Source organism: Haliotis asinina, unplaced genomic scaffold (genome assembly GCF_037392515.1).
Source record: "Haliotis asinina isolate JCU_RB_2024 unplaced genomic scaffold, JCU_Hal_asi_v2 scaffold_42, whole genome shotgun sequence".
NCBI classification, from domain to species: Eukaryota; Metazoa; Mollusca; class Gastropoda; order Lepetellida; family Haliotidae; genus Haliotis; species Haliotis asinina.
Genome location: NW_027133913.1, coordinates 1 through 15,084, shown reverse-complemented (window position 1 = coordinate 15,084; position 15,084 = coordinate 1). Strand labels below are relative to the sequence as shown.

The window sequence follows — 15,084 nt, the reverse complement described above, 5'->3', positions numbered from 1 at the left end:
TTCCGGCTGAGGTAGTGGAAGAGAAAGTCCTGCAGACGATGAGAGAGAGAGCAATTCATTTGGCTTGATGCTTGATGGATATACAGATGTTTCAACCAGAAAACACATTGCATTGGCGGGCCGTTATCTGGAAAATGGAGAGTCAAAACTTGCATTTCTCCAGGATGCTGTAGTTGCACAACTGAAGAGAGACAATCCAGCTTTGATTGATGTCCACTGTGTGAATCATAGACTGCAACTGGCTGTTAGTTCAACTTTCAAATCAGTGACTGAAATCGAGTCTGTTGATGAAATGCTAATGGAACTTTTTAAATACTATCATTACAGTACTGTAAGATCCAAGAGCCTTGAACAGATGCAGACACTCATCAGAGAAATGGAAAACACTGCAGATGACAAAGACACATGTAATGTGACCATCAAAAAGGCTGTGCACACACGTTGGCTGAGCCATGAAAGGCTGTTCATGCTGTCAGGAGAAGCTCTCCTGCTATCTTGCTGACCTAGAGAATGCAGTTGGTATGGGGAATGACAAGCGGGCTGGTGACAAACAGAGTGTGACTGCTGAAGGTCTTTACAAACACATGATGTCCTACCAGAACGTTTATTTCATCTTACTTCTCTGTGACGTTTGTTCACTCCTATCAGGATTGACAAAGATGTTTGACAGGAAAGATCTCGACCTTAGTATTGTTGAGCCTCAGATGAGAAGTAGCTTGGCATCTTTGAAAAAGATGAAGAAGAAACCTGGTCCATACCTGAGCCGTGTGGATCAACTTGGAGAGCAGTATAACCTGGAGAAAGTTGGTAGCAGGAGAACAGATGTCTCAAGGTCAAAGACTATGTTCTTGGATAAACTGATGGAGAATCTGGAGCAAAGACTGAAGGTCACCCCCATCCTGACAAGTTTATCTGCACTTGATCTGAGGAAGGCTGGAGACTCATCATTCCTGACATTCCATGGTGATGCTGAGGTACTGGAAATTAATTCTATCAAACTGATTTTGTAAAATATAACAATTTTGTAATTGAAAATGTAAATGTTAAGAGATTAAAACAAGAATGAAAACAAGAATTATTCAAAACAGGACTTTTGTCACATTTTCACATATTCATATTATGTTCAAAGTTTGCAGATTACAGAACTGGCAGAGCACTTTGGTCTTGATGTTGAGAAGACACAGCTTGAGTGGAGCCAGGTCAAGGAATTTTTGCTGAAGAAGTTGATACCTGTTCACCATCCACCATCTTGAAGACTCTGACCAGCCTCAAGCCCCAACTGGGAGACCTCTACCCAAACATCATGAAGCTCCTGAGCATTCATGCTATTGTGATCCTTTCAACATCGGAGGTTGAGAGAGTCTTCTCCCACGTGAAACTCATTGTGACAGACCATAGGAATAGGCTGAAAATTCATAACTGCACCAAGCTAATTATGGTCAGCATGAATGCTAATTCTTCTGCTGACATTGACTTGAGGAAGTGTGTGGCCAAATTCCTGGCAAGAATGAAGAGGAGACTATGAAGAGTGAACTTGCATCAGAGCATGCCAAACGACCGAAATCAGTAAATGATTGTTAACCCTTAATTGTTAATTGCGCAATTGTGCCTTTTCAGTTTGCTGAATGCCCTTTTGAATTTTCAAGTGCCCTTTTGTCTATGAGACTACCCTGCCCTTTCATAATCCTGGGGGAAACACTATATCCGACATGGCGGAAAGGGCACATCGACGTTCGTGTAAGTGTATTTTCGAAAGCATCCCAACCGAATCTGGGTTCATCGGCGACGTTTCAGAATTATCATTACTGGTTACATGAAAACTTGCTATCAGTGATCATTAACTCATTAAGCCCGAGAGCCACTTCACTGCTCCACACCTGGAACCCCGTGCTGATTGCCTGGCTGGGTGTGGCGAGACTAATTAGGGCTCTTCACGTCTGATATCCCTGACAGGTTTCGGAGATTACAGGAAACTGTCTCGTCATACGAGCAAGTATTGATTGTTTAATTGTTTAATTGCGTTGTAAAGGTATATGTTGAAAGAAAGCAGGAGTGAATACATGTCATATATGTAACGTTTTACGTAATTTTATTACACTTTCTCTTGTAGACTTTTGGTGCCATGTGTATTTTTTAAACACAAGTTTGTTTTCTTTGGATGTAAGACATACTTAAACAAACTGTCCCTCTCATATCATTGTGTGAGGTTAAATTGTTCAACACATCTATTTCAATGGCATTAAAGAAGAATTTACGCACATGCTTAATAATCTTCTATGAAAGAATCGTTTTCGCTGATACGTTGCTGGTATATACTGAATATTTTAGGTAAGTACTAATAAGCTAATGTGTGACTTACATGGACCAGATTCACAGTTTGTCACTTTGGTTCATCTAGATTTAACACATAAAATATACGTTATCACACGAACATACATGTATGCATATTGTATAACGCTACTCCTTGCACATACATAAGACAAAGGGTCATGGGTTTCAAAGTTCCCGAATAGGACGTTTTGTATCTCAACTGTTCAATATAGTGGCTGATTTGTTATCTATGACCAATCGTATCATGAGATACCTGTCACAGAGGAAATGACAGGTGATGAGGCGTGGGCTAAATTTCTGAAGAGCACGTTCGGTCACTAGACAGCTTGGATACAGATTGACTATTGGTTTGATCGTTGACCAATCGATATTCTGAACATACATAATCGATATGTACATATAGGACTAACAAGCACTTTGATTGGTTTATTTTCCTTTGAAGCGATCAAAGCGGTACAATCCGATTATTTTTACCCCGGACAACCCAATCCAACCATTGAGTAGAGATAGTATTTTTTGCATATACATTTTGCGCACACTACTTGTACATCAAACATAATGGCTTCCTGAACATTTCAATATAATCTGCACATTGTTACGAACAAATATCACAATTCAAGGACATGTGTTATAGAATTCAAAAAAGTTACACGATACTGATTTATTGTGATGTATACACTTGCAGTTGAATCTCCTCAAATATTTATAAACATGGGCATACTTATATTTGTTTTGAAAGCAAACGAATTTCAGAAGATTGACTCCACAAAACAGGTTGACCAGTGACATAACATCGCAGTAGTTTGTTTTACACTTGCCACGGGACAAAACTTTACTTGGACGTGCATTCTGCTTGAGGCTGTTATTTTGAGGTTGAAAGAGGTGTTCATATATCTCATTAATGTTGTCTGATTGAATTATACACATCAATTCCGTAAGTGATGCATTATCCTCCTTTTATTGACGATGGATCTGATACACGTGATCATTACACTGGATAAGATAATTATAGAGATCAAATGCAAAAGTTTCTTACACAATGCTTATGTAAATTGCATTGAAAAATCACATTTCAAATCAACATGAAACAGCTTGTACAAAATGCTCCAGTTACCCTTGTATGGTTTATGTGTACTATGTATGTATATTATGAGTAGATGCAAGAGTAATCACTTCATATTCGATTATATATTATTGTCAACTTTAAAAATCAATAGTCGCAAATGAGTTAGGTCTAAATTAGTAACTTGATTTATTTCAAATCTACACAAACGTGTGTAATACAGTATTGCTATTTATGTCTACGATTCATTATATGAACTATTACAACGAATGAATGAATGACTTCATTCAGAAGAAGGTTTTGTAACCTTGTCACCGTTAATTCAATCAATGTGCAAACATAGTATCTTAGTATTCACTCCCAATGACGAGTAACAAACACTTACCTCCTGTAACAACATCTCATAATCCCTTTTCTCTCAGACATGTGTTCATTTGCCACTATAAGCCCCCGACATTGCAAGCAATTGTTATGAGAACACATTAATAGTTTTTCTGATTAACACAGAAAGTAACATCTCTCGTAAGAAAAACTAATCTTTGATCATTACTGCTAAATTGATTGAAATAATAGGTACAATACGAATTTAAAATGTTCAAACCAGCAATACGCGGCTCTCGCTGAATGGGAGGTGCTTTTTATCAACAACAATACGCTGCTCTCGGTGAATAAGAGGTGTTTTTTATAACCCCCAATACGCGGCTCTCGCTGTGAGAAGCTAATTAATTTGCCCCACATACGCGTCCCTCGGCCTTAATGAGTTAATATGCTATTTTTGGAATTCAATACTCCCAGTTATTATCCGATTTTCACATTGCAAAACATACAGCAAACAACGCTCTGAATCGCGATTTTGTATAGTGTGAAAAAGTCGACATATAGGATGAAGCCGATGGTATATGATGGATGGTATCATGAGATAGGAAAGTGTCCGCTGAATTCAAAACTGTGAAGTATACATATGTCCGTGGTATATTTAGAATTTTATTCAAAATGAGGGGTGTGAATTGTGAGGAGGAGGGACATATACGTCCCTGTGGGCTTAAGCACCAGCGACGACCTGGTATTTGAGTAACACTGCTTGTGTTGTGTGACAGTGTGCCGCTATTGCTGGCTGAGAAGACGGCGGGGCGAGTCAGTGTGTCTGTGACATGATCAGCAGTGTGATGTCACTCACTGTACAGATGGCGTCACGTCAGCTGGGTGAACCTCGGCTCAGTCTGAGGTCAGAGAATACAGCGACATGTAAACAAACACTTTGTTGTTGTCTGTTTCACAAATCGCGAGATCCTCTGAACAAAATTAACACAGAATTATGTCAAGACGGGTGACGTTCACGTACAATCACCCATAGTCTATCTTTATACTCACTTCACAATTTTCTTTCCTGATCATGCGAGGTTCCAAACACAATACGTGACAAAATGTCTGAAAAATACACTCAACAACTTTTATTTATATTCACAGAGTAAAAAGGAGATCACCTGAATCGTGACACACGACTACCCGAACTGCACACACCACAGCAGTTTCAGTAACGACATGTGCTCTGTCTCTGTCAACACTGACACCGACTTCAGTGTGCACCACGTGACACCAGGAGTTTCACCACTCGCTGATGTCCATATTGTCTCGCTATGTCAGCCGCTGTCTTCCCGACGTTGTTCCTGGCGTTGACGTCTACCCTGTTCAGGGACAGGATAAGCTTCACGGTCTCCAGGTGTCCTCTATAACAGGTCCAGTGAAGGACGTTGTCACCTTCACTGTCCACCAGTGACACATCAGCCCCTCTACCCACCAGGAACTCCACCACACCCCTGTGTCCATACCGTGCTGCTGCCATCACCGGTGTCGAGCTGTAGTGTCCTGCTCTATAGGTGATGTTCACGTGACCCGCTGCCAGGATCCGCTTCACTCTCTCCAGGTCACCGTGCATACTGGCGTCGTGGAGGTCTCGGCCTGCTGTTGCTGATGGAGTCGCTGTAACACAAAGTAAACTATGTACACCAGACATCTTTGTCATACATCTACAATGTTTACATCATGTTGGCACGTGACTACGTAATTTCAACAATTCCATCGTGGCTGACAACGATCCAACGTGACGCGAATGTCAAACTGTGGTTTCTGGAATGAACGATGGAGTGTTTAATACACAACTTTATGTTAGAGTCAGAAGTTGTAGGTATTATTTTGTGTACGACTTTTAGAGTGATGATGTTTGTAGAACTTTACAAGATGATAAGTGTCACAACAACTATTGCTGCTGGGTTTTCCAGCCTACCTTGGTGATCAGAGTCTTGTGTCGTCACTGGTGCCACTGGAACCGTCATGCTGGGTGTCAGATCCTGACTCGCGTCAGTCGTGGAGGCTGAGACAGGGAACATGTTGTTCAGAGGACTATACAAAGTCAATATCATGGATGAATAAATTCTAAATACATATCTTATGCAAAAAAGTATTAACCATGTATCGTTCAGTTTGATTGAGATAACCCTGAATACCGCGAAAAAATGTGACACTTCCTAATATTAATTTTCACAGTTTGAAATTCTGTGATTGACAACGTCTATTGACAGCGGGTGGGATTCATCCCTCGAGTCAAAATGACCAAGACCATATACATCACTGAGGTAAATGCAGGGAGAAATATAAACTGAGTGGAGCCGTGTATTTCGGGCTGGGGTCAGTCGAGGCTGAAACACGGAATATTTTAATCAGAAAAATATAGATAACCCCAAAATATTGAAAGTATTATGAAACGCTGCATTGTTATGTTTCCCCAGACCTTCCATCGTCCCCCGTCCGTGACATGGTAAGCACAGGTCTGGGTGTAAACATTGTGTGAAGCAACGACTTGGTTCCAAAAACATTCCTACTGATTTACAATTTGTAACGTCCTTGTTGGAGTCAATACTGTCCAGAAACCCATGTCATCTCTAATCAAAAGCTACAATCTTTCCATAGTGTACAAAAATAACTCTATCCGTGCTACTGCAGCCACAGTATTGTCGAGGTAACCTCGATAGTACGCTAGCAGTAACCTCTCGCTTAGTCTAATGCGAGAGTCGTCTTCGAGGCTTGTGCATTCCAATACAGGTCAAACTCACCTAACCTCGGCATGTTGTTATCTGTCATTTGAGTTCCTTATTGCCGTCCCGTAATAATAGCAGGAGGGTAGAACAAATTGCAATAAAATCATTTTTTGCTGGAACAAGTAAGTTGTGTACCTTTAACATGTCAAAGGTATAGACAAGTATCAGAAACGATTTTGTTCGAAAAAAGTTCTGTTTTTGTAATCCCAAGTCTAGTACATCTGATACATAAAAACAGATGGCCGTTGTTATTCACTGTGTTTCCGTAGAATGCAAACAAAATGACCGATCAGCGTCTAGTCGCTTGCAGTTCAAGGCAACCAGGATAACCCTTTTCACACATTTACAATTTAACTGGCATCATTAATGTCTACTATATACATAGTTTGCATATATTATCCCTCAAGGCCGAGAATAATTGACATAGTGTATACTGAACGATAGTTCATTTCGAGCTGTTTGAATTTTCAAACTATGGAAGCCTATTGGACCATTTTCTTTTCTCAAGCCCATGTGTTTTTAGACCAGTCATATGCAATTTGTTTTTTGTTCAGTGCACCACCAGAAATTCCATTTAGTACTGGGGCACCTTTAAATATTTCCACAAAAAAGTACCTAACCTCTGTTCGAATAGGGCATTATTTTTGGGGAAACGAAATTCTAGCGTATCTTATTGTTTGCACATCTACGGTATTATCACATGAGTAAAACACAGTCCATATCACTTTGGATCTTACTTTGATTACTTTATGTGGTGTGAAGTACGCACATTTGAAACGAAGAAATAACTAGCAGTGAAACCATTCATCGGCACTGAATGAGGTCAATTCGTACCCAAAGCACGGAGTGAACACACTTTTTATTTGGGATTATTAATAAGGTATTAGGTAAAACATCAAACTGCTGTGATAATTCATCATGTGTGTTATATCACTGGCACATAAATGGCATTTAATATTATTGAAATAGGTAATCAAGTAATGTTCACGTTTGCAGTTTCACGCAAATTAACGGAAAGCCAAGTTACACTGATGACAAAGTCATTTACGCAATATTCGAGTAACGGACAATGCAAACGATACGAAAATTTCATTCGATAATTAGGACTCGAACTCAAATTTTGTAGGTTGTTATGAGCTTAGAACAAACGCTACAACGCTTCCCAAACGTTCGCAGTGAAAAAGTGTTGTGTTTGAGGGAACAGCATCACTGCAACAGATCGTCAAGCACGGAAATATCATGAATGGATTGCATGAAGCACAAGCATATTTGGGATTTAAGAGTGCGCGAAAACCTTCCTCGACATGTGACCTTCAAGTCAACTTGAGCGATCATGCCCCGATTACCGCTGGAATCCAGAGAGCCATTTGAATAGTACAGATGGGCGTCACCCATGCTCATGTTGCAGCGGCCTTGGGTTTGACCACCACGAGGCTGATGACCCGCTACAGGGCAGACAGTAGACAGGCCCAGAAGTAGAAGACCTCGCGTCACCACTCGAACGAGAACCGCTGCTTAGGTATCCTGCACCTCAGAAACCGTTTCTTTTCCTGTGACGTCAGAAGCGGATGGACATGGACATCACCAGCATGATGACACAGACAATAAGGTATCTGCACCTTCAGCCCTTACCGTGATGTATGGCTGATGTCAATATCGACGTCAACGTCTTAGGTGGGCATGGTTCGTCGGTGGAAAGAAACAGACGTGGCAGAGAGTGATGTTCTCATTCGAAAGCACGTTTCACCTGTTTAGGAATGATGTCAGGGCTCGTGCCTACATACGCCATGGAGAATGTTGCCATGTACAAGACGTGAAACCGTTTGGTAGAGGAGGTGTTATCGTATGGGGAAAGATGTTGTTGTAGTGGATGGTACTGTCACTGCTCAAAGATGCATTGATCAAAGTCTGCATCCGGTTCTGCTGCCGTTCCAACATTACCGCCAGGATCACATTACGTTCCAGCAGGACAAGACTCGTCCTCATTCAGCGCATATTGTTATGCATTTTCTACAAGAAAAGCCAGTGTGGTGTTATGTCCTCCCAGGCACCTGACACTTCACCTACTGAACACTCGTACCTGGGACCGTGTGAATCGTCAGATTTGTGCTATAGAGCCCATGTTTCTGGAAATCGACGTCACCTTGTCCAAGCCCTTCAAGAGCAATGACAAAGGATTCTTGCCCAATGTATACGATGTCCGAAGTTCTCAGTACGTCTTAGAGTTAAAACTAGGGCTTGTATTGATGCCCAGGGTGGACATACCAGATAATGATCACGTGACTTGATTTGATTACATCTGTGATGGCATACGGAACACTTCATTAGTGATAAAAAGATACAAATACGTCATGTAGTAAAATGATACAAATCCGTCATGTAGTAAAATGATACAAATCCGTCATGTAGTAAAATGCACGAATGAAGATTGGTTTGCCCTTTTGTAAAGTTAATTAAACGACATGCTCAGTGTCGCTTAACCTCTGATTTGATCCAATTTGTTAGAAATAGCCAATCCTCTAACTGTTTAAACTGCATTCTAGAAGTTTGTGAGTGAAATATAAAGCAAACAACTACATTACATTGGCTCTTCAAACCTCAGGACAATCATCCAATCCAATGAACGTAACCCACCCTTCAAAAATCAGCCCTCAAACCTTAACCTTTACCTAACAGCCCAACGTTTACATGCCTTGTGAGCCCTAGGTTGGGTCTACCTGACAGCCCAACGTTTTACATGCCTTGTGAGCCGTAGGTTGGGTCTACCTGACAGCCCAACGTTTACATGCCTTGTGATCCCTAGGTTGGCTTTACCTGATAGCCCAACGTTTACATGGCTTTTGAGTGTAAGGTTGGCTTTACCCGATAGCCCAACTTTTTACATGCCTTGTGATCCCTAGGTTGGCTTTACCTGATAGCCCAACGTTTACATGGCTTTTGAGTGTAAGGTTGGCTTTACCTGATAGCCCAACGTTTACATGCCTTGTGAGCCCTAAGGTTGGTTTTACCTGATAGCCCAATGTTTACGTGCCTTATGAGCCATAGGCGATCAAATAACGACAACTTAAATAACGACAACTTAAAGTTGACGTGTACAACTTTTTGTTGTCATGCCAACCTAATCCCATGTTGCCATGCCATGTGAACCCTATGTTGACAAACAAATTAATGCTATCCTCATATATTTAAGTTGTAACATCGAAGCAGAATGTTAATTACGTGACAAGTTTTTGTTAAAAGACTCACCCTCTGTCGTTCCAGGATACGTCGTGGTTGAAGGCTCCTTGATCCCTTTCCTCGTCCCACAACAACTTGTATTCAGAGTCCTCAAGTCCTGTTTGAGGCCAGCGAGGGTCTGTTTTGAGTCAAATAGGTCACTAATGGTTTGATTCAGTTGCATGTTTACACTCCGAATGTCTGTGGATACGTTTCTCTGCATTTCCTGCAAGTCCTCCCGGTATGATTTTATTTCTTTCTCCGTCACCACACAGCTGGTATTCAGAGTCCTCAAGTCCTGTGTGAGGCCAGCGAGGGTCTGGTTTGAGTCAAACAGGTCACTAATGGTTTGAGTCAGTTGAATGTTTACACTCCGAATGTCTGTGGATACGTTTCTCTGCATTTCCTGCAAGTCCTCCCGGTATGATTTTATTTCTTTCTCCGTCACCACACAGCTGGTATTCAGAGTCCTCAAGTCCTGTGTGAGGCCAGCGAGGGTCTGGTTTGAGTCAAACAGGTCACTAATGGTTTGAGTCAGTTGCATGTTTACACTCTGAATGTCTGAGGGTAACTTTATCTGCATTTCCTGCAAGCCCTCCCGGTATGATTTTATTTCTCTCTCCGTCACCACACAACTGGTATTCAACGTCTCCAAGTCCTGTGTGAGGCCAGTGAGTGTCTGGTTTGAGTCAAACAGGTCTCTGATGGTGTGATTCAGTTGAATGTTTAAACTCCGAATGTCTGTGGATACGTTTCCCTGCATTTCCTGCAAGTCCTCCCGGTATGATTGTATTTCTTTTTCTATCAGCACACAACTGGTATTTAGCGTCGTGAAGTCCTGTGTGATTCCAGCGAGATTCTGGTTTGTCTCAAGCAGGTCATCAATGGTTTGATTGAGTTCTGATCTGAGCAACCTTGCACGAACTACTGTCTGATTCACCTGCTGCTGTAGTGCCCGGATGTCTTTGGTCAACTCGCTACGTTCTTTTCCAGCGCTTTCTCTGTAGTTGTCTCTTTCCCGTTGAACACATCTTAAGTCCTTTGTTAATGCTTGAAGTTGTCTCTTTGTGATTTGAACCCTGGTTTTCAAGCTTTGTACTTCACTGAGAACTTGTCCTCTCATCTCATTTCCAATGTACTCATCAGTCATGATCTTGTTAATCGCTTGTTTGACGAGAGGGTTAATCAGTGAAGGAAGGAATGTTGAAGTCAGTTCTTCTTTCAGTGACTCCTCCCAAACCTTAAACTTGTTCATCAGTTTAGTCTCAGTTTCAATGCTTGAAAATTTCCAAGCCCTAAGGTCTTGTTCTACCACCCTCACACGTGTAGTCAGTGTTGCCAAACTTTCAGCAGCATATACGTCTTCGATGCCGCACAATACAAGACTCACGAATGCGACTGTTGCTAGCTCCATTGTTTGAACTGAACAACACACAGCTAGGAAGGCGACTGCCTCGCCGCCGGCTAAACAGATTTTATATATCTCGACTGAAGTGTCTGGTACAACGCCAGCTAGGGGAACCACACGCTATAACAGTAGTGTGTGTAGACTTTGCGCCCAGCTAGATAGGAATGCTGAGCTGCACATCCAAACTTGAAGGTCAAGGTCATGAAGCGAAAGAGAGCCTCGGTTCTTCAGAAAACACATTAGCCAGTTGTCCCCAGCCAGTTTGTGGGGATGTTATCCTAGATTTGACGTCATCCATAGCTCAGATATGACCACTGTAACTTTTATGATAGGTAAGAAGACACTTGCTTCGTGCTATTTTACAACTGATACTACTTGTTATTTTACGGGATATATCGTGTATCGCTGGATCCAGAATGCATGTTGCGTGTCACACTACAGTGTTGCGTCACAATATGGCTGAAATATTGCCGATGTGACGTTAAACACTAACTCACTCACTCACTCTCAAAAGTGTCTCTGTTGTTGTATAGAACATATGTTAAGTGAAGACGCCAAGCCTTAAATGTTGTGATTTGAAACAACACACAAATTGCCTGTCTGGGAGGCATGATACTCATAAATTTGGTTTTGTGTGTCTTAGGGATTTAAGACATAGTTCCAGCAATATGTTTATATATCCGAATTTGATCATTGATATGCAACAACATCTCTGAATACGTGAGCAAGGAAATACACGCAGCAGGGCGACGTGTGAATACAATAGCCACGCGGACAGAAGTGTACACCAGTGGTTGACGGAACACAACATCTGGACCCTACACCCATGGATACAACCAATGTTGTGCCCACGTTGCCACCAGACAAGTCTGGCTAGGGGAAGACAGTACCTCACGTTCAGAAAACGAGAGTGGGCCGTTATTCACAGTTTATTCCGTCTGAACAGCTCAGGTCACTGAGCAGGGGGCCTCAAAGACAGACCAGTTCTTGGGCCATTAAAATTTCAGATTCATATCTATCTCCTCAGACATCATGCTGTCCCTCATTGGTTATTTGTGAGGCATGCTTGCTTGCAGATACACTGGACAGTGATAGATCATATCTAGATATTAAGTATATTGACAGCACCATGAATATCGATTCATGCAAAGAACAGAATTGGGAACACACACACGTGGTTTGTAGAAATTGGATTCAAGCCAAACGGTACCCATGACCAGCCACCTCCTCCTGGTGAGTGATGGGTAACACTAAGAGCTGCTCAACCCCCGTGTGGACCCGGATCAACTAGGTCCATTGCGTCCAATTGCTGATCGCAAAATAGCGTGGGAAATGGGCAATACGTTTACCGTGGGTTGCGTTCCCGGTTGGTGGAGGGCGGTAGTCTGTCGGTTGAGGGCACTGGGGGCCTGGAACACAAACATGTCCTTAGTCGGGGCTGATTGGGCCGTGTATAGCTTCTTTACTCAACACACTACTTTGCCACATAAAAGGCGATTTTCACCAGCAACACCACACCACCTCCACCCCACCCACCCCAAGAAAAAGGTATGTACGACGCTGCATTGACAATTGTTTTGTAACATGAAAATGTTCCTTGAAGACACTAGTGTTACGTGACACTAATCAGTAAAGGGTGGACCCGCCACGTACCCAGACGACACATACCATGAATTTTCATAAATCGAATAGGACCTGTTCTAACAACTGCCTCCAGGCGATGTAAATTCCGTTCTGGAGGACTCCGTACCTGGATTGGCCGCCCTATTATGTCCAACACATCCTCGAGAAGGTTCAGATCTGGGCCTAATGCTGGTCAGGGTACAGTTGTCACTGCCTTGATTCTCATGTAAGCCTGGCTTTGTATATGAGTGGGATGACCATCGTCTCAATTGCTTTGTATCACGAGGGTGTAAGCGCAGTAGTTGGAACTGTGAACTACATGCGGCGCCATACTTGTTCTCAGTGTTTCATTTAGTGTACTTACCTCCTTGTAATACAAACAAACAACGCAATATGACACTATGACCGTTTGTTAAACAACTAGTATCTTTAGGTGACTCAAATTCTGAGGTTAAATGTTCAGAAAAATTATGAGGATTCGCCATCTTCATTTCACTCTTTTCGATTTACACTTTTGTTTGAGTAAGTCATCGGTACGTTTTCACTGCAAACATAAAAGACTGAGAAAGAATAAAGTTTGTGGTGCATGGCGACAGAATTTCACTGTCAGCTTTACGTCCCAGGTCTGCTTATCTCGCAGAAAACAAACTTTTAAACACTGTAGGAAGTGGAATGATAGTTATCTATACACCATATATCTCATGTGTTAACTGTTTCCAATGTACTTTATGGACATTCAGTTTCACTCAACTGTTAAATATGCCACCCCAGACATCATTAAAACAGATCAATTATGGGAGGGACATGTATAGTTGATAAAACTTTCCAACCTGTTTAAAGCAAAACAGCTTCGAACTGGATTCAGCAACTGAAGGGTATCGCACGGACTGCTGACACCTCTCTCACAAACTTGTCAGTTGCTATAGCTCAGAATCTGTGCTTTATATTTTCATACTCATTCTGTGATAAACTACAAGACAAGCTGTTAGTTGAGCTTGTGTGGGTGACGGTGACCAAGGGTATAAAATAGCATAGAGACTGGCAATGCTCACATGGAACCTGAAATACTGGAAAGGTGAGAACGCGTGATCGACCTGGAAAATGTCCAAGAAGTGCACCCAAAGAGCCAAGATGTAAAGAAAGTCATAAGTCATCCGTTTTTGTCAGCGCACCAGAGAAAGGATACGGTCAGCTCTCGTCTATCCGACACTCAGTATTCCAACAATCACGTTAATACGACCAAAAATAAGGGAACCATTCAAAACAGTGGTCATTACTCTCGTTAAACGGGCACTCTCACATTTCGACTACGACATATCAATCTAACAAGTGATTATTGGAAATATATTGTAAAAACATTTGGCAATACTACAATCGACACACCCGGTCAGATAAACACACCGTGGTAATCAGCGTGTGCCTTACAGGTGGTATATACTTTAGTACGAATGTAATCTCAGATGTACCGTTTTCTATTACTGTGTTAAATATCCTCTTCCCCATCTCAAACCCCCATTCACCCCCCATCCACCCCCCATCCACCACCACAAACAACGTCAGTATATGAAACAACGTCAGTGTATGGAGCAACGTCATGGTATGGAACAACGTCAGTGTATGGAAGGAGGTAGGCGTAGAATTGAACAACATCATGGTACGGAATGAGTGTATGGAACGATGTAAGAGTTTGGAACGACGTCAATGTATGAAACGACATAAGTATATGGAATGAGGTCTGTTTACGTAACCACGTCAGTGTATTGAACCACGTCAGTGTACGGAGCTATGCGAGTGTATGCAGTGAGGTCCATGTGTGAAATGAAGTCAGTGTGCGGAACGCAGTATTATAGGAAATGAGAGTTGACGCGTGAATGCACCATGCCCAGAAGCTACACACGGCCCAATCAGCCCCGACTAAGGACATGTTTGTGTTGTTGGGCCTAGGGCTGGGATGTGTCTTAGCCTGTGGCAGGAGGTGTGTCTGGAGCTAAGGTTGTGTCTTCAGCTGAAGTTATGTCTGGGACTGGGGTCGTATCTGGAGCTGGGGTTGTATCTGGGATGTAGGTCGTGTCTGAGACGGGGGTTGTCTCTAGAGCTGGGGTTTGTGTCTGGTACTGGGGTTATGTGTGGGGTTTGGGCTAGATCGTTAACTGGGGTTGTGTCTGGTACTGGGGTTATGTCAGGTTATGGATTTTCGCCTGGTACTGCTGCTATATCTGGGACTGGGGTTATGTAAGGCGGTGTGTTTGACACTGGGACTGAGGTTATGTGTGAGACTCCGACTGGGGTTGTGTTTGGGTCTGGGGTTGTGTCTGGGTCTGGGATTGTGCATGAGACTCTGGCTGGGG

The 15,084-nt window shown here is 42.3% G+C and overlaps 1 protein-coding gene across 1 annotated transcript; it reads right to left on the bottom strand.

Annotated features, from left to right (window-relative positions):
• Window positions 1-4,823: 4,823 nt before the first annotated feature.
• On the bottom strand, window positions 4,824-11,196 carry LOC137270132 (adventurous-gliding motility protein Z-like). Its single transcript, XM_067803925.1, has 3 exons — window positions 9,736-11,196; window positions 5,679-5,765; window positions 4,824-5,374 (listed from the first exon to the last, which is right to left on the bottom strand). Exons 1-3 carry the CDS (start codon window positions 11,117-11,119, stop codon window positions 4,971-4,973), a joined length of 1,875 nt encoding a protein of 624 aa, XP_067660026.1. The 5' UTR covers window positions 11,120-11,196; the 3' UTR covers window positions 4,824-4,970.
• Between the last annotated feature and the right edge of the window lie 3,888 nt (window positions 11,197-15,084).

What these genes read in the sequence shown, in the direction of transcription:
- LOC137270132 (XM_067803925.1), bottom strand. Translation starts at nt 11,119, where the DNA reads ATGGAGCTAGCAACAGTCGCATTCGTGAGTCTTGTATTGTGCGGCATC. An exon ending in GTATCCTGGAACGACAGAGG is followed by an intron (nt 5,766 to 9,735) that starts GTGAGTCTTTTA and finishes TCCCTGTCTCAG; the next exon opens with CCTCCACGACTGACGCGAGT. An exon ending in ACAAGACTCTGATCACCAAG is followed by an intron (nt 5,375 to 5,678) that starts GTAGGCTGGAAA and finishes TTTGTGTTACAG; the next exon opens with CGACTCCATCAGCAACAGCA.